Source organism: Camelina sativa, chromosome 13, assembly GCF_000633955.1.
Source record: "Camelina sativa cultivar DH55 chromosome 13, Cs, whole genome shotgun sequence".
NCBI lineage: Eukaryota > Viridiplantae > Streptophyta > Magnoliopsida > Brassicales > Brassicaceae > Camelina > Camelina sativa.
Genome location: NC_025697.1, coordinates 11,714,221 through 11,738,218, shown reverse-complemented (window position 1 = coordinate 11,738,218; position 23,998 = coordinate 11,714,221). Strand labels below are relative to the sequence as shown.

The following is a 23,998-nucleotide window of genomic DNA, read 5'->3' as shown; positions in this document are numbered from 1 at the left end:
GATGATATTGATTGGCTCTCATATCTGGAGTTTGATTCCTTGAATCAGAAGCTGTTCTCTCCGTTGCACTCTCAGTTGCAATCTGAGATTGGATCCTCTGTCAATGGTTATCAATCTGGTTCAAACGAACTGTTCAAAAACAACAATGGGGATCACATTCAGTCTCAGTACGGTACAAACGATGCGGATGAATATATGACCAAGTTCTTGGAGTCTTTTAATGAGATTCCTTATGAGCTTCCAGAGAGGAAAGAGTTAGTGGAACAGAAGCCAGAACAGATCCCACATCATGAGCCACATAATATTCTCAGGACATGCAACCAGATCAGTGATGTATCTCAAACAGGAATTAAGATTAGGACACGACGGGCACAAGCCCCTGGTTGTGCTGAGAAGTTTGTAATGCAAGGTGATGCCCCAAGAAGGTTACGTCTTCAGGTTAACCTTGACAGTCACAAGTCAGAAACTGACAGCACGCAACTCCTATGTATCAAGAAAGAGGTGAGAAGAAGTTAAAAAAAAAATATTGAAATAGGAACCTTTCACATGCGTTACATTTTTCTAACCTTATTTCTTACGCTTTAAAATAGATTCAGGTGAAGGACACTACAAGGGAAACTCTAACGAAAGGATGTGGTAGTTTCATCAGATCAAAGAGCAAGACCAGTTTCATATTCAAGAAGATTGCAGTTATGGGATGTTCATACAAAGGACTTTTCAGAGCTGGTGTGGTAGCGCTTGTGTTTGTGATGTCGGTTTGCAGTCTAATAATCGCATAAACTCGCTGGATCGGATGTTTGTTCGATCATTCGTATGATGAGGATAAAGAAAAGTTTTTTACAGGTTGAGAACTTGGGTTTGTGTATTATAGTGTCTTTGTCTAGGTTCTGCTTCTGCATCTGTTGTTGTTGTTGCGTTCAAGATGAACCATGGTCTGTTTAGGAGGGTAGTTGTTTACATGTACGACAGTTTTATAGTTGGTATGTTTAGATGTAATAGGGAATCTAAAGCCTTTGGAAGTTTATTTCTGACCACATGCGTCTTCAGATTGTGTTGTCGCCATTACCATATACGATTTTAAAACATCGATTCTATTCAGGACACTCGAGGATTACTAGGCTGCGTTTCTATTTGAGTTGCGTTTTGACATAAAAATTGTGTAATCATTCGTGATTTGGTGCTATGTGGCAAATAGTATATTCCACAATTTCAACCAGGCCTCTGTTAAAGCTAATAAATCTATTAGAGAACTAATCTGATTTTAGTAAATAAGTTGGATAATGCTTAAACTCATATGGATCGATCCATCAACATTTGAGTACAAAATACAATTCTTTCCACTACATTAAACATCGTAAATACGTAAAATATGTATTTTCTATTTATTTTCGATAACTACAATACTACGTAAATAACTGCGATAGAAAAATAATCAAAATTTCAGTTAAGTAGTTTGTATTGTTGTTGTATTATTTTGTATTTAAACCAATAATATATGCTTGAGTACAAAAATACAATTCTTTCCACTACATTATTAAACGACATTTTAAATGCGTAAAATATGTACATTCGAATCTTAACGCCATTGCAGTTGGACTCATGTCTCCTTCCACATGCGATGCACCCAACACCAACTAACTTTATCTCAACTATTTTTAGAATTTACGTATCATATTTATTTAATCAAATTCAATATTCCGATTTTAATGAACAGAAAAGGCGACGCACACTTTTAAAGCGTAATATACAATAGTGGATATAAATGACTCCATGCAAGAAAAAAATTAACATGGCACTGCATAAAACAAAAGTCTATTTATTCAAAGTATAGAGTTTTTAGCTTAGTCAATTTGGCTTTCTTTTTTTCTTCTTTTCTTGACTTTTTGGATATACTTTTGAATCAGATTAAAGTCTCATGTTGCCGGTTGGTATAAAACGGAACTTCATGTTATTTCAGAACGATATGCAAAAATATTTCATAAATCATTTTCTTATTTATGTTTCATAAACAGTAATATATCAACAAATGCAAAAAAAACATTCGTCAACATTATTGTCTTAATTTTTGATTCGTCGTAACTTTTATTTTTTGGGATTGTGATACAATCTGATGAACTTTGAGATAAAGAAACCACTTAACAATGACCATTTTGCTTAGTACATTCCACTAAAAACAGTTGTTGAAACCCAATTATATATGGCATGTCAAAAGTAAATATAGTTCAGACTTAACCTATGAAAACGATCGGATCCGAACTATGTCAATTATTCCGACTTGAACGTTCTTTTATAGGTAGGTATACCAAAACGTAATGTCCAAATCCACAGTTTTAACCAAAATTACCAGTGACCCCAAAAAAAAAAAAAGTTACAAAAATTTCAACATGGAAGACTATCTCAACAAATTTACCAAACGTCGGAGACAAATATCTCCAGCAAAATCTATATATAATAACAATTCAAAAAAATATGACTATCAATTGTGTTTTTTCAATCGTACCTTTTGAATATTTTTCGAAAAGTCGTGATGGATCATTAAAACAATTATTTATGAAAAGTTACAACTGTTCACTGTAAAGTTGTGATTATTGGAACATTTGACTGTTTGAACTGTTTTCAATTTTTTTGTCATGACACAAAATCAACTAAAATTTCAATCTCAATGGTTTATAAATGTTTCTAAATTACTTTATAGCATTCATTCTTTTAAAAGTCAAGAAATTCATCTAATTCTTGATTTAACAAAAAAATTTGGAATGATGAATATAATAGCAATCCGAAGAAATGCCACCAAAAGTTGTGTTTTTTCAATCGTACCTTTTGGATAATTTTCCAAAAAAATCTGTAAAAAAATTAAATTTTGTGTTTTACAAAAAGTTGCGATTATTCATTGTAATGATATTTTTGTCAAGTTGCAACTGTTCATTGTAGAGTTGTATTTATTCGAATATTCATATCTTTTAAAATCTATATATATTTGTCTATTTGAACTGTTTTCATTTTTTTGTCATGACAGAAAATAACAATCCTTTTGTTTCAAAATATAAGATGTTTTAGCTAAAACACACATATTAAGAAACAACTATTTTTAAAAAGTTGAACCAATCATAAAATATGAAATTAATCTAAAAGTTGCATAGAAATGTGAAAACATATTATATGTGAAAACATCTTATATGATGAAACAAAAATACTTCTCTAGACATTCTATATTATGAAATGGAGGGAGTATAAACTTTCAATCTCAATAGTTTTTACAGCTTTCTAAATTATTCTCTAGCATTCATTGTTTTAAAAGTAAAGAAATTCCTCCAATTTTGATTTAACAAAAGATTTTTGGAATGATAAATCTAATTTACAACTTTTAGTTAATTTTAAATATAAAAATTTAATGAAAATACCTGGAGTTTCTTTTCCAAGAGTTAGATGGATTATATAGTGAGTTTTTGAATTTGTCTTTTCAATATGGTAATAAAGATGTCTTCTATTTAAAAGTTGTTTATATGGGTTATTAGTTATAAATATAATCCAGTGCAGACACAATATTTGCGATTTTTCGTAGTACCTTTTCGTAAAATTTTGTTTTTATTTGTTTTTTTTGAAAAAAAAATTGAAACAGTTGTATCTGTTCGTAGAGTTGTGTCTTTTCACTATATTTTATTTATATTTTTCATCACAATTTTTCATTCTAATAGGTGTGTCTATTTGGTGTGTCTATTTAAATAGTCATGTCGTTTGAACTCTCTTTATATTTGTCTCTTCATTAATAACGAACAAGTTCATTGAAACAAATTTTCCATTTTATGTTGAATCTAAATAATTGAATATTAATATCTAATATTCATCGTTATTCTATAATCTAACAAAAACTTTAGAAATGGTTATAGCAATAGAGAAATTTAATACAACTTAATAAAGAATTTACATTTGCGTCTATTTATCATAACATTTCTTTAAAAATAATTTAATATTTAAAAATAATAATAACAATCTGAATAAATGCGAACAACACTTGCAATTTTTCGTAGTATTTTTTTGAAAAAAAATTGTTTTTATTTGTTTTTTTTAAACTCAAACAGTTGTATCTGTTCATTGTAGAATTGTGTGTTTTCACTATATTTTATTCATATCTTTTATCACAATTTTTCGTTCTAATAGGTGTGTCTATTTAAAAGTCATGTCTTTTGAACTTTATATATTTGTCTCTACATCAATAACTAACAAATCATTGTTCGTTGAAACAAATTTTCCGTTTTATGTTGAATCTAAATAATTTGGATATTAATATCTAATATTCAACATTATTCTATAATCTAAATCAAATTTTAGAAATGATTATAGCAATATAGAAATTTAATAAAACTTAATATATAATTTACAGTTGCGTCTATATATCGTAACTTTCGTTAAAAAATATCTTCATTTATTTTATTTTGTTTTTAAAAGTTGTGTATTTTAATTTTAATTTTTCTTTGATACAGTTTCACTCACTATTAAATATATTTTTAATTATAATTATTTAATAGAAAATTATATTTACTCATTACAACCATTAGTTCAATATTCTTCTACCAAAAAAAACCATTAGTTCAATATTTTTAGTTAGGATCACTTTGTCATAATGATTTTTTAATTATAGCTTTTTATCATAATTTTTCATAAAATATCTTATATATTTATTATACTTTAAACAATGTTTTTTGCAAAGTTGTGTTTATTCTACATAATATTTTTTGTTAGAAGTTTTTATTTTTATGGTTGTGTTTTTAGTAACAGTTTATGTTTAATGTTTATATATTCAAACTATTCTATTACATTCAAATGATTTTATAATGTATAGTTTTAAATTTTAAATTTTATTTACTTTTTTCTAACATATTTTCCCCGCGATGTCGCGGGGGTCTGAGTGGTTGTATAGACAGTGGGAATTAGTATAAGGATGGAGACAAGGAAGATACTAGTGATTTTGACTATGTATGTTGTTTGGCAGCTTTATACAAATTAAATAACTAAATTATCTATTGATTTTCTTTTGTTTAAATTAAAAATTAGGTATTGATTTGAGTCATTCGAAATCGTTTTGCTTCTATATTTGTGTTGCAGAGACATCAAAGTATTTGTGGACGTAGACATCTTTCTACTTCACACTCAAATAGATTATATTTTAATCACATTAGCGTGTGATTTTTTTTTTTGAGGAGTATATATTAAATATTAGGAGTACGTGGAAGACTATCTCAATTTATTTAATTTGTAGAAGATTACTAAAAGATAGTGTAATGTATTTTTAAAGTTTACAAGCGAATACATAACAAATACTAAAATTATATATATTTTTTAAGATTCCTAGAAATCTTGCCAAACCCACCATGAAATATGGAAATACACGTACTTTTTGTGAAGTAAAATTTGGATAAAAGATGCATACATAGACACGCACATATGTGTATGCATTGATGATGGAGCATGTTGTATAAGCTGAGTCAGCTCCAGGTATTTGGGCACATGTAAACATGGACCCGAACTGATTACCTTTTATTTCTATTTAAATAATAAAATTGATGTCTTCATAAAGATTTCAACGCAAAATGTTCTAATTCCATAAAAAGATAAAATACATATATATATATATATATTTTTTTTTTTGATAAATTACACACAGTATTAATATTACATAAATAAGACATATCTTATATAATATGAGAACGTTTTCTCCTGACTTTGTATAACACAACGACATTTGATAGCATATATTTTCGACACATATCCTCACTTTTTAATTACTTAATTTTTTTAATTCATTTTTCTCAAAATTACATACATTATTTATCATATTCACTAAATTTAAATGATATATATATACTTAAAAATATATTGACATTTACGCAATGTATTTTTAGTAATTATATATTGATATCATTTATCAATATTTTTATAATTACCATAACATTATAGTTTCACATAGGTATCATTTACCAATATTTTATATAATTACCATAACATTATAATTTTGCAAATAAGAAAGAATTGAATATTAATATTATTATTCTGGAAAAGATAAATTTTCAATAATTAAAGATTTAAATATTAATATCATAATTTTGGAAAAATATAATGTGATGGTTATTAAGTTCTTTACTAATTTCAAGCTATAATAATATTATAATATTATAATAATATTTGTTGACAAAAGAATTATAATATTTGTTTCACAGTTTTTGTGCCAAAAGATCAAATCGGTTTATTCAAAAATAATTTCAAGATATAAAACAATATGATAGTTTATTTTTCTTTAATAGTAATCGTTAACACAATTTATTGCATATTAATTCTTTAAAATGTTACTCCTATGTTGTTTGAAAAAATTTCAAAACAAATATTTCATCATATGAATACACTTTAATGTATTAATTGAAATACAATTTGTGTTTTACAAAAAAAAAAATGGTATATTTATTCTTTGAAATGTAACCATAACTCCCAGAAAATGATGTTTGACCCAGAAAAAAAACTGAAAAATTTCTCATACTACTACAAATTTATCTATAAATAGCTAGATAAAGTCTTCATCAAACACCATATTTGACCTCTCACATAATTTTCTAAATTTTGTAATATTTAACGTTTTTCTCTATGTGACATTTGTAGGTTTTGAAATAAATAAGTTGATATGGGTTCCAAAGCCATGTGATTCTTCCAAATTCAGTTTTTATTTTCTTACACAATTTAGTCTTAATTCTTATTTTTAAAAATCTAATTAACATCTGATTTCTTTTCACAACATTATTGTTTGGGTTATACTATATATATATGCACTTATTTTCTCTTCTCATATGTTCCATTATTTTTCCTAGCCATGATCGATTATTGATGATGTGATGATAGTGCTTACCCGCAAGCAGAGCAAGGCAATGAGATTTAACCATGTGTACAAGCTTCATCAATACGCATTTAACAAGACTCACCTCTAACACGTGTTTATCAAGTTGAAAGATCCAAAAATCACCCTAAGCTTATCCTGATTACATTCTAGAGAGAGAGACAGAGGGAAATAGAGAGAAAAACAATGTCTTGGAGAAGTAGGAAGATTTGAGTTATTTCTTCTTCCATCCATCACATGATTTTAGAAATAAAAACATAGAAGAAAAAAAAGATTATCTGGTAAACAATTATTTTATGTTCTCTTAGGTTATGCACTAAAAAAAGTAACTCGATAATACAATGGTATGTTACTCTTTTTCGTTGGTCATTTTGAGTATAATAAAACACACACATATATATATATATATATTATTTTTAAACAGAAAAGTATAACACAAAAAGCAAATTTATTTGATATAATAATATATCAATATATATTAATAACATATTTTTACTCAATTCTAAACTAAAATTCAGTTTGCATTTAGTATGTTCAATAGATATAAAGTACGTGATAAAAATATAGAAATATCTAACAAAGAACTTTATTTCCAAATGCAATTAATCAAGAAACACAAAGAATTCTACTTCTAGAACACAAATGCATTTGAAGTCATTTGTATAATTCATTAAGATTAAAATATTTTATTGCTAAAATATTCAAATTATAATAATAAAACTTTTAAGCATGTGTAAAGCATGCTGGTAATATATAAATAGCAAAATTATTTATGCTACCTTTAGTATCTAATTAATGAAATTAATTACACAGAGAATGAAGGAAGAGCATGAGTTTCGGCTCAAGAAGAGGAGGGGTCTGGTTTTTTAAGATATTGATGTTTTATAGATTATGTTAAAAACGGACAAACTAACACATAATGTCCATGTTCAACCGCATTCTATTATATACATAATCAATGTTCTTTCTCCCAACGTAAAAAATGTTTGTACATCTTGATTGTGCATCAAAACATGAAGAGCTCTATATTTTATGGGATACAGACTAAATATTTTAAAGTAACATTTCATATTAACAAAAAATTTCAGTTTAATGCTTAACTAATCAATAGTCACTTCATTTTAAGTGACTAAGAATACTTATTTAAAAACAAATAAAATAACAAACATTAGATAATTTATCGAAACACAAAATATAAAATTTTAAATATTTTTATAAATCAAAAATATGTTAAAATTATTATAAAGTTATCTCGCGCGATGCGCCGAGTCTACTTCTATTATATATATATATATATATATATATATATATATATATTTCAAACCCGTTAGCATTAGGAATTATTTTCTTTCGAAAACATTATAATCGCACAATATCATTTCTATGCTCATTCGTATATATGTAGTCTCTAGATTCTTACATCATCTTGAATAACAAAAAGTTAACTAAAAAATTTACATTTCGTACCAAACATTGATTAAACACCGCTCAACTAAATACATTTAGAATCTGAGTGAATTCTCTGCACACTTTCATCTATCATTTTCCTATAGCTAAGGTTGTTTTAGTGGTTAGCCGCAAATGCCTATAAAAGGATCACTTTAGTTTTATCCAACTGTATAGCTATTTTTTTTTTTATATAGCTTTAAAGTGATTCTAAAGACTTTTTAGCTAGGTTCAAAGACTAATTTTATTGGGTAGAAAGAAATCATGTTAAATTTTGAATCTCCCTAATCAGTACTACTCGAAATCAGGTGGCGGAACTGTATAACTATTTTAATATTATATAATTCTAATCACTTTGTGTATGATATAGCTACATATCAAATAGGGCACATTGATAGTGATATCAACCTAGCTAGCTAGAAGGTGATATGATCTACGTGTTGTCGATAACGTACGCGCGCCTAATTTACTCTTTAACTTCAACATAATTACGTAAATTAACACCAGTAGGCAGTAGCACAATTGAGCAACAAACAGCTATTGGTCTACAAGAGTCATCTAAACTGTCAAACAAGAATAAATAATTTTTTCTCATTTGTCCAAATTTAATCTAAAGCATCCCACGTGGTCTCTACTTTCCACCATGCCAAAGGCTCTCACAAAAATTTTAATCCACAATTTTTTTTTTTTTTTTATATATAGTTTTCATTTTCTTGGGCACCCCACGTTGGGTTGCATCCATCCCAAAAATTGCTTTTTAAAAAATGGGGATGCTATTTTTCTATTTTTATGAAAAATAGAACACATTTTTTTTGTGTCTCTTCGACTGATTAGATAGTCCTTAGTATCGATAATACAATTAACCGAAACTTGTGGTTAAAAGAATATTGATGCTTCTTTTAAAAGAAGATAAATCAAATCAACCAAATCCGCTTTAACGAATGAAGAAAAACTACGTAATAGTTTCCATACAATGTATACAACTATATCTTGATCCGTCTTTTCTAACTACTTTGGACCATATTAAAATTACTTGGACGAACGAGAAGTCAATAATACAATTTCTGAACTATTCTTTATGCGATATGTACTCAAATAACCTAGGAATTGCGATCAATACAATTCCAATATAAAATGTTAATCGAATACATAGTAGTATATATAGTATTCAAAATTGAACCATGAAAGTTTTTGATTAGAGTCTATTAAATGTAGGAAATGCGAGAATGAGAAAATTAGGGTACCAAGTAAATGACATGTGGTAATGTATCACCAAATTAACAATGATAGGAAGATATAAGTACTTTTTATCTGTAAATGTGTCAAAACTTCATTAAGCTTTCAACTTTGTAACGTAAGTATTTTATTGATAAATAAAAAAATTAGCTGCAAGAAAATGTTGGGTAGAAATGATCACACGTCATCTAATCATCTTTTCTCGTACTAACATTGGTTTATTAGATTTAAGAATAGGAAAAACTGGAAGAAGTTTACTATAGAAAATAAAAAGTGAAAATTTTATAAATGTAATCAATAAAGTCGGTGAGTATGATGCAAAGTATTGTCCTTTTCGATGCCAAAAATTATTATCTCATGGTCCCATTCCTTTCCTTTTATGTATATATATAGTTTTCCTCGTTATCAAGAATATACGTTTCTCACATGAAAATTAAAAATAAAATAGAAGTGAAAAAACAACTGGAAGGAATTTACCAAAAATCCATTGTTGTGAATTAGAATATAATACATATGTGGTTCGTTCCTTAAGCATATATTAATTTCTGATGCAAAACATGTAGATTATGGATGCAGTTAAAGATCAAATAACAATTTAAATGACATGCTACATTTTTAGATAAAAATTACAATTTTACGCAGAAGCTTCATTTTCGTTTTTTGTATCGAAGTACATATTATTACTTCGGTCGTTTTAAAATTTGATTTCAGATGGGTAACTGAAAAAATTGACTCGGCAAAACGAACAACAACATCCGGAAACTAAATTCTAATGTTGAATTCATCAAGGCTCACCATCCATACGATACGTAAGAAACAAACGGACCATAATTCAATTATCAATACGAAGACATTACAAAATCATTCAAGGTACGTACATGATCTTGAACACCCACATTCTATGCCTATAAAACCTACCGACCTCGGACCATCTTGTCCCAGGCTCTCTTCAAAATATGGTAAATTCCAAAGAGAAAAAAAAAATCGAAAAAGTTATTAATAACTACAAAACATAATTAGTGGTGAGAATAAATCTATATATAAGGTACAAGGGTGAAGGGGTGTGTCTATATATGTTGGATGATTAGTTTCTGCCATGTGCTATGGAATCAACCTCTTATGCTTTATGTTCTGTTTAGTTCCTACCTTATACTAAAACTTTAATTATTCATCAATAATTCCATTCCCCCTTCGTATTTATATATTATAGTGTTTCATATATATACTCGTTCTCCCTACTCATTCCTCCATACATATTCTCTTCCTCGTTCCATTTATAATCGTCGTATAACCACAGATTCTAAAAGAATGGGCGAAGAAGTAAAACCAGTAAGATTCAAGCTCTTCAATATTCTTAATTTGCAACAAAACTTTATACATGTTTATCGTTAACTTATAGTTGATTTTTTCATTATTAGGAGGCAAAGGAGGTAGCATCAGTTCCAGAGGCCGTTCCAGGGCCGGCCAAAGCGGAGGAAGAGGAGAAGAAGAAAGGTGTGGACGAGGAGAAGAAAGATGCAGCTGAGGAGGAGAAACCAGCGGAGGAGGAGGAGCCGCAACCACCACCACCGCCTCCACCATTCATACTCTACGTCGACTTGCATTGTGTAGGATGCGCCAAGAAGATTGAAAGATCTATTCTAAAAATTAGAGGTAAACAAATATATAAATAGATGGAGAATTAGATTCGGCCAAGAATTATTGGTCATCACTATTTATTAAAACAAAAAAAATTAATAATAAAAACCAATAGCTTCATTCTCTAAATCCCAACTAGCTAAATATTGTTTTATAAAGATCCATAAGTAAAATAAATAGTTATTAAACTTTAACTGTAAAAATGTGTAGGTGTGGAAGAAGTGGTGATGGACATGAATGAGAACGAAGTGACGATAAAGGGAGTGTTGGATCCGCAAGCAGTTTGCAACAAAATCAAGAAGAAGACTAAAAGAATGGCCAAAGTCCTCTCTCCACTTCCGGCGGCCGAGGGAGAGCCTCTGCCACCGATCATAACGTCTCAGGTCTCCGGAGGCCTCACCACCGTTGAGCTAAACGTCAACATGCACTGCCAAGCTTGTGCTGACCAGCTCAGGAAGAAGATTCTCAAAATGAGAGGTACATATACATACTTTTCTTTGGATCTACTCAAAACCGAAATACCCCTTTTTAATGTAAAACTTGTAATAATTTTTAAAATGGGCAAATCCATAAAATATTTCGGTTATATTGATATATGTTATTTTATTTTATGATTTGTTTTTCCGAATATATCTAAAACAGACGCACCCATGTAAAAATGACATAGATGTCATTATATCACGTCAAAAAGAAGAGTCACTATATGTCTATATATCCCGTTCTGCATCACGTGCATGTTTAAACTAAAGTTTGTTGATGACATGAGGTTTTGGTTTCAAAGAATTTAAATCGCTTTGTTGATAATAATATTAAAATTAGAAACATTCCGTAAAAGTGAATTAAGTTGTTTAAATTTTGTTCGTATATACGAATATTAATATAGTCTGTAACTCAGTTTGAACGAAAAATCAGTGTGTTAGTATTGTCGTTAAATCACTATATTAATTAAATAATGATTAAATGCAAATCGTTGTTGTCACATTGTTCTATATTTGGACTGACTAATATATATTGTTGTTTAGGGGTACAAACAACTGTGACGGAACACACCACGGGAAAAGTAATAGTGACTGGAACAATGGACGCCGAGAAGCTTGTAGATTACGTCTACCGTCGGACAAAAAAACAAGCCCGAATAGTACCCCAACCTGACCCGGAACCAGAAAACCCGGCTGCGGAGGAAGTGAAGAAGGAGGAGGGCGGAGAAGGCGAGGAGAAACCGCCAGAAACTGGAGAGAAGAAGCAAGAAGAGAAGGAGGGAGAGGCTATGGAAGAGGAAGGTGGCGGAGAAGATGCGGGTGCGGCCGCTATGGAGGAGGGAAGACACTATGAGATGGCCGCGATGGCGGATGAGGAAGGTATGAAGAGGATGATGTATTATTATCAGCCCTCATACATCATCGAAAGGGTTCCTCCGCCGCAGCTTTTTAGCGACGAGAACCCTAATGCTTGTTGCATTACTTAATTAATTTGGTTTCGTATGGTCTTTGGAAAAATATAAATTTAGGGTCATAATTACGTAAGAAACTGAAAAACACAAAAAGTAAGAAAATAGGTAAAAAAGACGTGTAAACTACTATATATATATATTGTTTTATAATGTGTGTTTGGTATATACGTGATCGCAACTGTCACAACGATCGATACGGAATCTATTCAAATTCATGTAAGAAGAATGTGATTGATGGGTGCGTTACGAATTTGTTTTGTATATATTCTTCAGGGAATTTANATTACGTCTACCGTCGGACAAAAAAACAAGCCCGAATAGTACCCCAACCTGACCCGGAACCAGAAAACCCGGCTGCGGAGGAAGTGAAGAAGGAGGAGGGCGGAGAAGGCGAGGAGAAACCGCCAGAAACTGGAGAGAAGAAGCAAGAAGAGAAGGAGGGAGAGGCTATGGAAGAGGAAGGTGGCGGAGAAGATGCGGGTGCGGCCGCTATGGAGGAGGGAAGACACTATGAGATGGCCGCGATGGCGGATGAGGAAGGCATGAAGAGGATGATGTATTATTATCAGCCCTCATACATCATCGAAAGGGTTCCTCCGCCGCAGCTTTTTAGCGACGAGAACCCTAATGCTTGTTGCATTACTTAATTAATTTGGTTTCGTATGGTCTTTGGAAAAATATATAATTAGGGTCATAATTACGTAAGAAACTGAAAAACACAAAAAGTAAGAAAATAGGTAAAAAAGACGTGTAAACTACTATATATATATATATTGTTTTATAATGTGTGTTTGGTATATACGTGATCGCAACTGTCACAACGATCGATACGGAATCTATTCAAATTCATGTAAGAAGAATGTGATTGATGGGTGCGTTACGAATTTGTTTTGTATATATTCTTCAGGGAATTTATTTATTTATTTTAGTAATGAAAATAGGAATTAAAGAGACAGGAGATTCTAGTGGGCAATAGGAGATCTACGTGGGTGTGCACATGGTGTGCTTCTTTATTCTTTTGCTACGTCAATCTCCATTTTTCGGACGTGGCAGCTTTTCCAGCCTACCTTGTCTAATTCTTCTCAACCTCTCAAGTTTTTTTTTATCGTTACAAAAAGATTTATATAAAAAATGGAAAGGTTGGAGACTCCTTTAAATGGGCTGATGTTTTGTGTCCAAATAAATAATATATATTCAAAATATTAATATTGTAGACTTCTTTGGTATGGATAATAATGCGAAAATATTTATATGTTTGGTTGTAAAGATAATAAATTTGATTATTTAGACTATATTATCTTTAATGATTTTTTATGCTATATTATGTAACACTTAGAAGATTTGATGTTAGCTTTTTATATATGCTTCCCTTTTAATGTTATATAAGATTTTAAATTTACTTTATTCTCGTTGTTTCTTTTTTTTTACTTTTAAAAAATCTAAAAATTATCTTCATCGAGATAATAAATATTTTACTGTATTTGAAAAATTGGCTGATGCATTGATGCTCACAACAAAGAGTTGGTCTTCATCCAACATCTACCTAGAACAAATTCCCGTGTATAGTTGTACAAAAATTAGATGCTCGTATAACCGTTCTTGTGCATAATGTAAGCAAAGTTTACTACCAAGACATTAGAGTTGCCAAAACAAGTATTTCTAGAGAAGTAAATCTTGATATTTGGACATGTTTACTCTTATTGTTGAGATTCATATCAATTACATTTAACGGGTCTTTTTTTATAGACTTTTCATAAAATTCTTTGTGAATTCAACTAAAATTCTTTGTTATAAATTATTTAAACTTCATAATAAATATATTTTGAAGATGTGCATACACCAAAAAGAAAAAAATACAAAATTTTAAAATTGGTTTTTTGCTCTTTTAAAAGTTTACGTACACTTAACTTGGGGGAAAATGGCCATTTCCGACCTATACAATATCGAAAGTGTCAATTTTTACTTGTACAAACTATCAGTGCTAATTTATACATGTACTCAAATAAAATTCAAATTTCATACCCAATTTAAAAAATAGTGATGATTTCAAAGTCAACATCAACAAATATTAGTCAAATGCTGACTCAGATGACACATGTCTATTGAGATGGCATTGTATATCAAAACGACGTCGTTTTGGTGTTATAATTTAATTTTAAAAACAAACGTACTACCCCGGATCGAACCGTGGTCCATCAAGGGTTTTAAACTAACATTTTACCATTTGATCCCACAGACTTATTTGAAAGTAAGGGGAACTTTAATGTTTATAACTATGAACCTTATTAGAGAAATTCATTGTGCTCACCGTTCTTCCATTCCCGTCGCTTCTTCTAGTGGTTTGCTCTGTTTCAGGTGCTAACCTCCACGAATCATCGACTTAAAGAGATTATTTTACTGAAGAAAAATTGTAAAATAACATGAAAGACCACCATGGGCAGATCTGGGAGAGGAGGAGCCAATGAAGCCGGATCTGGATGGAGAAGAAACCACGGCGGAGCATGACCAAGAGCAGCCATCGACAATACCAAAGAAAAAAGGAAGAGGAGCGAGAAGGATGAAGATTCTCGCCTAGTGTGTATAGTTATATACATAATAATTACGTAATATTTCAAAAAAGGCTGTTGGATAATTTGGTAAAAGGTTTGCTTTAAAAGCTTCTTAAATCAGGATTCGAGTCTAGGGTCTTACTTTTAATTTTGAAACGAAATCACATCGTCAAAACGACGTTGTTTTTGATATATGATGCCACCTCACTAGCCAGCGTTTGACTAATATTTGTTGATGTTGACTTTGAAATCGTCACTATTTTAAAATTTAGGTATGAAATTTGAATTTTATTTGAGTACATGTATAAATTAGTACCGATAGTTTGTACAAATAGAAATTGACACTTTAGATATTGTACAGGTCAGAAATGGCCATTTTCGCCTTAACTTGGCTTTATAATGAACCATGAGGTTTGAGGTCCACTTTTAAAGCTTTGAATTCACTCCAATTTCCACGAATGCTAGACTTACCATTGATAACAGCCTTTTTCTTCATCTTCTTAAATAGGAATAAACGAACCTTGAAAGCCATTATCTCGAATATCCCGTTAATCTTACACTGTTCTACACAACATAACAAATTGGTCAAAATCCAATGGATCCTCCATTACCAAGTTATGAAACTTGGTGTCTTGTACTATATTGATTAGACTCGCTTTAATTATCAAGTTAATGTTTTCTATGGAGGAACCCGAAAACCAGTTCCATTTCCATAGATGTTTGACTCATCAAATGTTCCAATAATTCCAATTTTTTTTTTTTTTTNTTTTTTTTTTTTTTTTTTTTTTGTGAATTGTTTGGCGTTTGTTCTACTCTAAACAACATATGACCAAAATAGTATTTATATGAAAAAGCATTTTATACACAATCAATGCGGTTATATTAGATAAATGATTGCATTTTTGTTAATACTTAATTTAAATAGATATAAAAAGATATAGTAGATGTGTTTAAGAACATGACTTGAATCAATACTAGCAATAGACGCATGGACACGTCTTTCCCGAACAATTTTGTCTTGTAATCCATACCAACTTTAGTAGCTCCACAGAGTCATCCATACCAACTTTAGTAACATTTTGGCTGTTTGTTACAAAAATCAGCTGCAACATCTTTATGGCTACACTATAAGCTAAAATCTATTACATGACTTGATTAAATACTAGCAATAGACGCATGGTGACGTCTTTTTAGAACAATTTCGTCGTGTCATCCGTACCAATTTTAGTACCTTCGCAGAGTCATCCATACCAAATTTAGTAACATTTTGGCTGCTTGTTACGAAAACCAGCTGCAACATCTTTATGGCTACACTCTCGTATAAGCTAAAATCAATAACTAGATTTTGTTACGGAGGCTTTAGACCATCATTAATAGAGCAACCCTTCTAAGTTATTCTCATATAAATTGATTATATAATTAATACTAAATTAATTAAAGCAATCCTAAGCGAACTTAAGCAAAATCACCTATTTACTAGAGAAGCCAAAACAAGGTTGCTCAAGCATTTAACCAAGAAACAAATCAAGGGAGAAACATAAAAAAAAAGAGTTATTATGATGTTTCATCTGTAAAGGAAAATCACATAGTCATTATGATGTAAATTCAACATATCTCGGTTAATATGTCTCAGTCCATCGATTTGTAGATTTTACAACAACACATCTTCGTTTAGATTTTACAACAACACATCTACGTTTAGAAGATTCTACGTACGACAACTTCTCTTTCCTCCTACGCTTATTATGCCCAGCCAAACGTTTACGACAACTTCTCTTTCCTTCATCAAACTCTTCAAGCACATGAAACCTGCAAATCTAACCAAATATGATTACTGACAAGGGAGACCGAGACATAAGAAGACCCAATAATACTAAAGTTGAATCCTTTATCTAAACCCATACCTGCTACATTGCTGACAAAACCGCTGCATAATACCTCCAACAAGTGCACTAGTAGCTTTAGAATGCATCTCACAAAGACACAGACCTTATGACGTCTATGGTAATCCTTAACCTTGGTAAAATCAGCTCCACAATTCTCTACCTGACAAGCTCGAGTCTGTAATCCTCCACCAAATTTAGTCTTTTTGGCAATATTACTACCACCACAACCACCAAGATTTAAAGTAAGCTTCGGAGTATCATCATCATCCATTGGTATCACAGTAACAGCTTTTCTTTTATTCATATTCTCCATGATATCAACAACAGTTGCTTCATCAGAGCACGCCGAGGAGGTGTTGGATGAGCCGTGATTCAACTGTCTGGCTACGAAGAGATGACCATCCCATTTCCAATCATTCAAATCCCATTCTACAACACTCGTTTTTCCACTAAACCCAAAATAAATGTGACCTTCTTCTTCTCCACCTTGAGTTCTTCTAGCTTCCATCACAAACCCCCAAATTGAGAAAAAAATGGAAAAATAAAAAACAAAAAACAAAATCCAATTCATATGGATCGAATGAGGCTCGAAGAAAAGGAGACGTGGCTTTGTCCCCAAAAGAAAAATCAAGTCCCTTTCTCCATTGGAAGAAACCTTATTCCTCCTCAATCAGACAAAAACTGACATATAACTAACTAAAAAAAAGGGGACTTGATTCCAACAACTCCAAAAAATTCAACCTTTTTTTGAACAAAATCAGCAAAAAAACCTAACCCCAAAATCTGAACTTTTTGTAATTGAAATCCAAAAATAATAAAAAGAAAAACACCATCTTCAACGTCGACGTTACCACCATCGGATATCAAGAACGGAGATTACAGGAACCCCAATCAATCGCAGCAAAACGCCGTTCTAGAGATGCATATGTGTCTGTTATCATCAGCAAACCCAATTCTCTGGTTTTGATCGGAGATTACAGGAACCCCAATCCTCGTTGATGATGATTGAAACTAGAATTTTCATTGATGATGTTTTACGGCGATTTCGCCTTTTTCAATTGAGAGAGAAGAGAGAGGAGGATCGGAGAAGAAAGAAAGAAAGAAAAAAGTGAAAAAAAAAATATATTTTTTCGCTTTATATTTATGCATCTACCTATCATAAAAGGCCACGTAGCGTTGCTACGGCCGTTGCTTAGGTTACCTCCCATAGAATCGATTCTCTGCGTAATAGATCAAAAAATTGATTTTTAATTAGTTTATTGGGCCCCAATAATAAGAGAAACGGTCAGTAATGATGCTCTTAGAGAAACACAATGTTGCCTTCGTAAACAAGAATACAAGATCATTGCATGATTAATGTTTATCAACTGAGACAAAGGAAAAGTTCGAAGATAAAAAATGAAGAAAGATTGCTTGCCAACCCAAAACTTTATATGGAGAAATTGTGTTATGAATTGTAAACATGCTATTCACCCTGACTTCTTTATGTATTTAATGGGTATTTTTCTTTCAGTTGGGGATGAAAACACAGAATTGGGAGATGTATTATGATTCAGGAACATATTTCATGTCTTACAGCTGTGTGTGTGTGATAATTCCCAAAACTTCAATGTATTCTTGTTAATACCTTAAAGTTCAAAGTCTTGATATAACCAAATATTAAATTAATTTTCATACTTTTTTACTTATTAAACTACTTAAATTCTTGACAAAAATTTAGCGAATTTTCATTCCATAGCCAAATGCTACTATTTATTGGTAAAAGATATGGATACAAGTATTGTAAAGAACTTGTTTTTTTTCGTCACTTGTCTCTTAAAGAACATGGATTTCACATGAGCTTTTAACATCATGTTAATTATTTTTCGATAAAACACACTATTTTTACATGGTAATTATTACTATACATCACTATTTATTATCAGTTTTGCCACCACATGTTTTTGGCCAAACTGTGCCAAAATTTTGTATGGCTATAATTTGAAACTGACGGGTTGCGGAAGAGGTTTTTTTTTTTATAAAGCCATGGCCCTTATCTATCCACCAACACGATTGAAGATTATCGATTGTGTTACAAAAACATAAAATTCTAGCATAATATGTCCCAACTATTCGGTGTTGGAAACTCATCATTCAAACTAAAAAAAAAGTCATTATCAAATGAATAAGAAATATAGTTTCAACATGAATGCTAACTACACGTTTTACTTTTACTAAAAGAAGTAAAAAACATTATAACAAAGAACATTTGTTATTTTCCTTTAAAATAAAATTAATAACATCATGAGCATTCATTTATGTAACACATCACGCAGGATGTCTTTATTTCCCCTAGGGTCTACAATCATACAAGTCGTTGGACTAATTATTGGCAAATATTTAGTTGAATAGACTATTCCAATTGATTGTTTACTGGTAACGATTAATGTTTAAACTGGTTCTGAGTTTAACCTCAGGTGCCTAAGTCGACCAAACTTTTACTTATATTTTCATTCAATATAAATTATATCGTAACAAAATGTAGTTACCAAATCGGATGCACCAGTTTGGCATCTGCTGCTCTAGGATCGGACTACATAAGTTACACTAGTCAGTCCAACCGTCTTCTATAATACATTTCAATCGATAACATTGATTTTATCCTCATTCAAACGTCTCTACAAACAACAAGATTACCAAATGTTTGTTTTTATATTTCGGATTTGCTTATTTGAATCATCTCTAATGATTTAAAATCATATCATAACGCCACATGGAGATAGTTATATCCCGATGTGCAACTTCATCATGTAGCACCGTATCAACATTAATTGCATTGCCCAAATCATAGCGTCACATTCAGACTCTTCTGGTGTTAGTCTTCACCATCTTGCCCATCCCACCATTTCTATCACCTACTTAATGAACATCGTCATAGTTTCAAATTTCAATAAAATCAGTTTAATTAGAATTAGCACATCTTATGATCTGTATTTAGTTTTGCAATACAATATATTGTATTAAAACCATCATAAAAAGTTTAATTAATAAAGAAAATGAACTGTTCTTAATTCAAATGTATGTTACTTTTAATGCCACTGTTTGTTTTATCAGTATTAGAAAAACCCATAAACGCTTAGCGAAGTTCTTGTAATAATTTGTTAATCAAGATCAACTACGTTCTAACGTATATGCATTTTTCTTTAATTGTCAACTCCTACGGTCCAAGATTTTATTACTAGGTCATTAGTTAGATTTTGGCTTATTTATGATGAATTAGAGAAAACCTCTTACCGGAAATTTGTTTATTTAGCAAATTTTCGAAACCCGACGCTAAAATCTAAAATGAACTACTAAAAATGAATCCTAACTCCCAAGAATAAGAAAAAACAAAATAGTGAAATTAATAATTCAATTCAATAAAGTCGGTAGATTTGACGACTAGTATAATTTATGACACGAACCTACCAAAATTTATGGCCACTATAGCTTCAGAGCCAAGACTCTCTCTATAAATAAGACACCATCTCTTTAAAGGTAACCACATTTTCCTGTCTTGCAAGCAAATAACACAAGATCATAAAAAAGAAAGGTTTAGAGAGTTCTTGAAATAGACGTCAAAGCAAATCATAAGCATCAGAGCATCTTTTGAAATCGTCATGATAACAGTAGCTATAGCCGCTGAGTTGCTTGAAGAATACACGGCGGCGCTCACTCGCATCACAGCCACACTCCTCCCTCCACGACCCACAAGTCGCCGCCGGAGCGCCAGAGCTCCAACCACCAGCCGAGCTGACTCTTCCTTGCCTCGTAACGATAACTCATCCTCACTAGCTCCAAATTACTCCGCTTTTCTCTTGAATTTCTGATTATTTATTTTATTTTTATTACGAGAGTTTTCGATTTTTCTTCGTCTTGACTGTATTAAATTGGAAATTTCAATTTATATTCATTCGACTTTATTTTATTGATTTTTTTGTTCCACAGTACGTAATTATTAGAAAAATTGAAACGCAAAGCTTTTATATAAGAGAGTTCAAAGATTCATATATTATTATTGATGATAGATAACGAAATAATATTGTGGATAAGTATGAAGATGTAGTCAAATGGCGCATATAATTTATACAAAATAAATGTCAAAGTTAAAAACAATAAATAAATAAAAAAGTAAGATAATTTTTGTTTTTCTTGGTAGTTTTGTATATTTTCAGTCAATCTAACGATATATATGTTCAATGAAAGTCGTCAAGCAAACTCAAATGATATTTTGATATTGAGAGATTAACTACTATAATTGTGTCTTTGGATCTTGTTGATTATAAATGTGTCCTTGAAGTCAAAAGATTTAATGAAAGGGAATTTTTGGTGATTTTATTTATTCTATCGCTGAAAAAAATATAAAAATTTGGGGTTTTGTATCACTATTTTGTGAAAAAGTATACTGACATGGTGGGAAGTGGACCGAATCACATGTTCATTTTTTTTTTTGAACAAAGGATCACATGTTCATTTAAGAACAAATTATTCAGACTTGGTGCTATGATTTACGAACTAAAAAATTACGAATCAAAGAAAAATTGTTATTTTGCTTTTATTTTTCTGATTGTGTAGGAGAGTGGTTTAGCATTTTTTTGTTCTCAGTTTCAATCGAGAATAGATCGAAAAGTTTGAGAATTCGGCCAGCGACGAGTTTGGTCCATAGATTCAGGTATGTTAGAGCATTTACAACGGGAGAATTTTATTATTTGTGTTCGGTTCGGTTCTCTGTGTTTCTCTCACTTTCTTATATTATTTTATTAATTTTTAATAAGAGAATTTAGTTGATGGTCTTAGCATAGTACTGATCTAAAAGAAAAGAAATATTAGACCGAATCTACACGATGAATATGTAACAAAATGATTTAAAAAAAAAACATTTTCGTAATATAAAGTCATAAAACTAGGATTCATTCTTTATAAATAGATAACTCAACAATCAAGCAAATGAACAACAATTTTATCCTTAAAAAACTAAATCTGATTATTGCTGAAAAGATTCTAACCTTTTCTTAAAATCAATTAGAACTCCTTTTATAATAATCGAGTTTTATTTAGAGATTAATATAAAAAATTGATTTTTTTATTTTATTTTCCAGTTTAGACGGGTGTGAGTTTAAACTGGAGCTTAGGAGGATGTGTAGCCTTATTCTTTTGAAATGAACTCCTTCGGTTTCTGTGGAAGCGTAGGATTAGTTTTTACATTGCAAGACTGTGGTGGGTTGGATCTTTCGGTTTCTGTTCTTGAGTGGTGTGAGTGAGAAGAAGGTACAATTATTTCATGGGATTAGAATCGCCATTGAACCGTCACACTATGGTTTGATTTCCATAATTAATGATAGAAATTTGCTTTTGACCTTGCTTTTGGTATATTTTGATTACTGAATTTTATTATTAAACCGGAATAACTTTTATAGTTATTATTACTAACCGATTAAATTCACAGAAAATTCATGAGAAAGAAACAAAGAAATACAAATGTCTTGATAACATGATCAACAGTCTAGGTTGCATGTATATATATATATTCCAAATTCATGACTATGCATGCATGACTCTTACAGTGATATGAGAAGACAAATGTAGATGTATACATTTGCTATCTTTATATTACACAACAAACTACATTTTACTTGCAAAGGGAGTTACTGAATCACAACACTTCTTTTGGCCTAATCTCGATCCCTTGAACGATGATTCCACCTTTCCAACCACCTTCTCTTGTCTCCGAAACACTCATTTCGAGATCCTCCTCATTAAAACCTACATAATATTCACCGAGTTCAATCTCCAACCACCCATCCTCTCTAGACTCTTGCATTCCTGACTCAAGAAGCACTCTTCTATCGTTATAAACGTCGGTTCTTGTGGATCGAAAGCTTACATCCAAAGGAAGAGACTCAAATCCAAAAGCTCTCATTTCTTGTTCTTTGAAAACAAGGTAAGCACCATAAATGGTAGCTTTGGAAAGAAGGGATGTGCTTATCTTGCCTCGGATTTCAAACCAACACACCGCCAGAAGCCCCGCAACTTCTTAAATCTGTTATAAACTAATAAAAAATCAACACCAAGAGAGATTTAGATTAAAAGAAGCAAAAAATGCAGATGAAACTAATGAAACCTTGAGTCCGGAGTCGACATCCATATCCAGAATTCAGGACTATCAACCCAAGTAATCTCTAGTTTCCTTGCAGACAACATCCAACATTTCTTCCCGCTTCTCATTTCCATCCAAAAGCTCTACATATATAGATTTCAAAGAAAACTTAAGAAATTTTGTTCAACTAATTGAGTGCATCATTCATCCACATCACATCTTCTTAAACAATCAGTCTCTAGAATCAATATATAAAAGAAATAAAAACACATAAGGCCTATTGTTGACAAACAAAGAGAACATATTATAATGTGAATTACCATTCTTCCATCGCCGATGAGAAGGGGAGATTCACATAAGCGAAGGAAGAGCTTCTTGTTCGAAAACCTAGATAAAGTATTATCGATATACATACGAGAATATGAGGGAAGAAACCTCTCCCAAGCGGCGTCCGAGTCGGCTATCGAGCGAAGTAATTTAGAGACAGCAGAGAGACGGCAAATGTCATAGGGGCTGGTGAAAGATATCACAACGGCGATGCATTCTTCCGGTAAATCAAGAAAATTCATCCCCATTGTTTTAGACAGAAACTTAATGGTGATGTTGGAATAATCGTTTTAGACAGAAACTTAATGGCTATTTATTTATGCCTCTCGATCACCTGAGAAAAAGGTAAACGTATCGTTTTTCATTTCTATTTTTCAAATACTGTATTTGGGTTTACTTGCAATATATTTTAAATCTATTAGCTATATATTTGGTAAGCCTATCATGATATATATATATATATATATATAT

The 23,998-nt window shown here is 31.0% G+C and overlaps 5 protein-coding genes across 7 annotated transcripts in view; 3 read left to right on the top strand and 2 right to left on the bottom strand.

The window, feature by feature from the left end:
- Positions 1 to 1,118, top strand: part of LOC104738150 (NAC domain-containing protein 91-like) — a 5,162-nt gene extending 4,044 nt beyond the window's left edge. Inside the window, exons 5-8 of the mRNA XM_010458374.2 lie at positions 322 to 501; positions 591 to 755; positions 872 to 980; positions 1,048 to 1,118. Of these exons, the coding sequence (XP_010456676.1) occupies positions 322 to 501; positions 591 to 755; positions 872 to 980; positions 1,048 to 1,118 (525 nt within the window). The remainder of the gene's footprint in view (positions 1 to 321; positions 502 to 590; positions 756 to 871; positions 981 to 1,047) is intronic.
- On the top strand, positions 10,484 to 13,434 carry LOC104736482 (heavy metal-associated isoprenylated plant protein 3-like). 2 transcript variants are annotated; one of them, XM_010456477.1, is made up of 5 exons: positions 10,484 to 10,891; positions 10,981 to 11,215; positions 11,411 to 11,677; positions 12,223 to 12,300; positions 12,933 to 13,434. In XM_010456477.1, the coding sequence occupies exons 1-5, from the start codon at positions 10,871 to 10,873 to the stop codon at positions 13,295 to 13,297; spliced, it is 966 nt and encodes a 321-aa protein (XP_010454779.1). In that variant the 5' UTR covers positions 10,484 to 10,870; the 3' UTR covers positions 13,298 to 13,434. The 2 variants fall into 2 exon arrangements, with proteins under 2 accessions (XP_010454779.1, XP_010454778.1); XM_010456476.2 differs by lacking the exon at positions 12,933 to 13,434 and having other exon boundaries at positions 12,223 to 12,800.
- LOC104736481 (squamosa promoter-binding-like protein 12) lies at positions 16,738 to 18,187 on the bottom strand. 2 transcript variants are annotated; one of them, XM_010456473.1, is made up of 2 exons: positions 17,104 to 18,187; positions 16,738 to 17,016 (listed from the first exon to the last, which is right to left on the bottom strand). In XM_010456473.1, the coding sequence occupies exons 1-2, from the start codon at positions 17,654 to 17,656 to the stop codon at positions 16,994 to 16,996; spliced, it is 576 nt and encodes a 191-aa protein (XP_010454775.1). In that variant the 5' UTR covers positions 17,657 to 18,187; the 3' UTR covers positions 16,738 to 16,993. The 2 variants fall into 2 exon arrangements, with proteins under 2 accessions (XP_010454775.1, XP_010454774.1); XM_010456472.1 differs by having other exon boundaries at positions 16,738 to 17,008.
- Positions 20,599 to 21,026, top strand: LOC109128433. Its single transcript, XM_019234711.1, has one exon. The coding sequence runs from the start codon at positions 20,724 to 20,726 to the stop codon at positions 20,931 to 20,933; it is 210 nt and encodes a 69-aa protein (XP_019090256.1). The 5' UTR covers positions 20,599 to 20,723; the 3' UTR covers positions 20,934 to 21,026.
- On the bottom strand, positions 22,111 to 23,854 carry LOC104736480 (putative F-box protein PP2-B12). The gene is given in 4 exon segments (XM_019234710.1): positions 22,111 to 22,926; positions 23,095 to 23,153; positions 23,216 to 23,343; positions 23,521 to 23,854. Coding segments are annotated over 4 exon segments (612 nt in total). The 5' UTR covers positions 23,776 to 23,854; the 3' UTR covers positions 22,111 to 22,756.

What these genes read in the sequence shown, in the direction of transcription:
- LOC104736482 (XM_010456477.1), top strand. Translation starts at nt 10,871, where the DNA reads ATGGGCGAAGAAGTAAAACCA. An exon ending in TGGGCGAAGAAGTAAAACCA is followed by an intron (nt 10,892 to 10,980) that starts GTAAGATTCAAG and finishes TTTCATTATTAG; the next exon opens with GAGGCAAAGGAGGTAGCATC. An exon ending in GAAGATTCTCAAAATGAGAG is followed by an intron (nt 11,678 to 12,222) that starts GTACATATACAT and finishes ATTGTTGTTTAG; the next exon opens with GGGTACAAACAACTGTGACG.
- LOC104736481 (XM_010456472.1), bottom strand. Translation starts at nt 17,656, where the DNA reads ATGAATTGGATTTTGTTTTTTGTTTTTTATTTTTCCATTTTTTTCTCA. An exon ending in TTTTGTCAGCAATGTAGCAG is followed by an intron (nt 17,009 to 17,103) that starts GTATGGGTTTAG and finishes TTAGATTTGCAG; the next exon opens with GTTTCATGTGCTTGAAGAGT.
- LOC109128433 (XM_019234711.1), top strand. Translation starts at nt 20,724, where the DNA reads ATGATAACAGTAGCTATAGCCGCTGAGTTGCTTGAAGAATACACGGCG.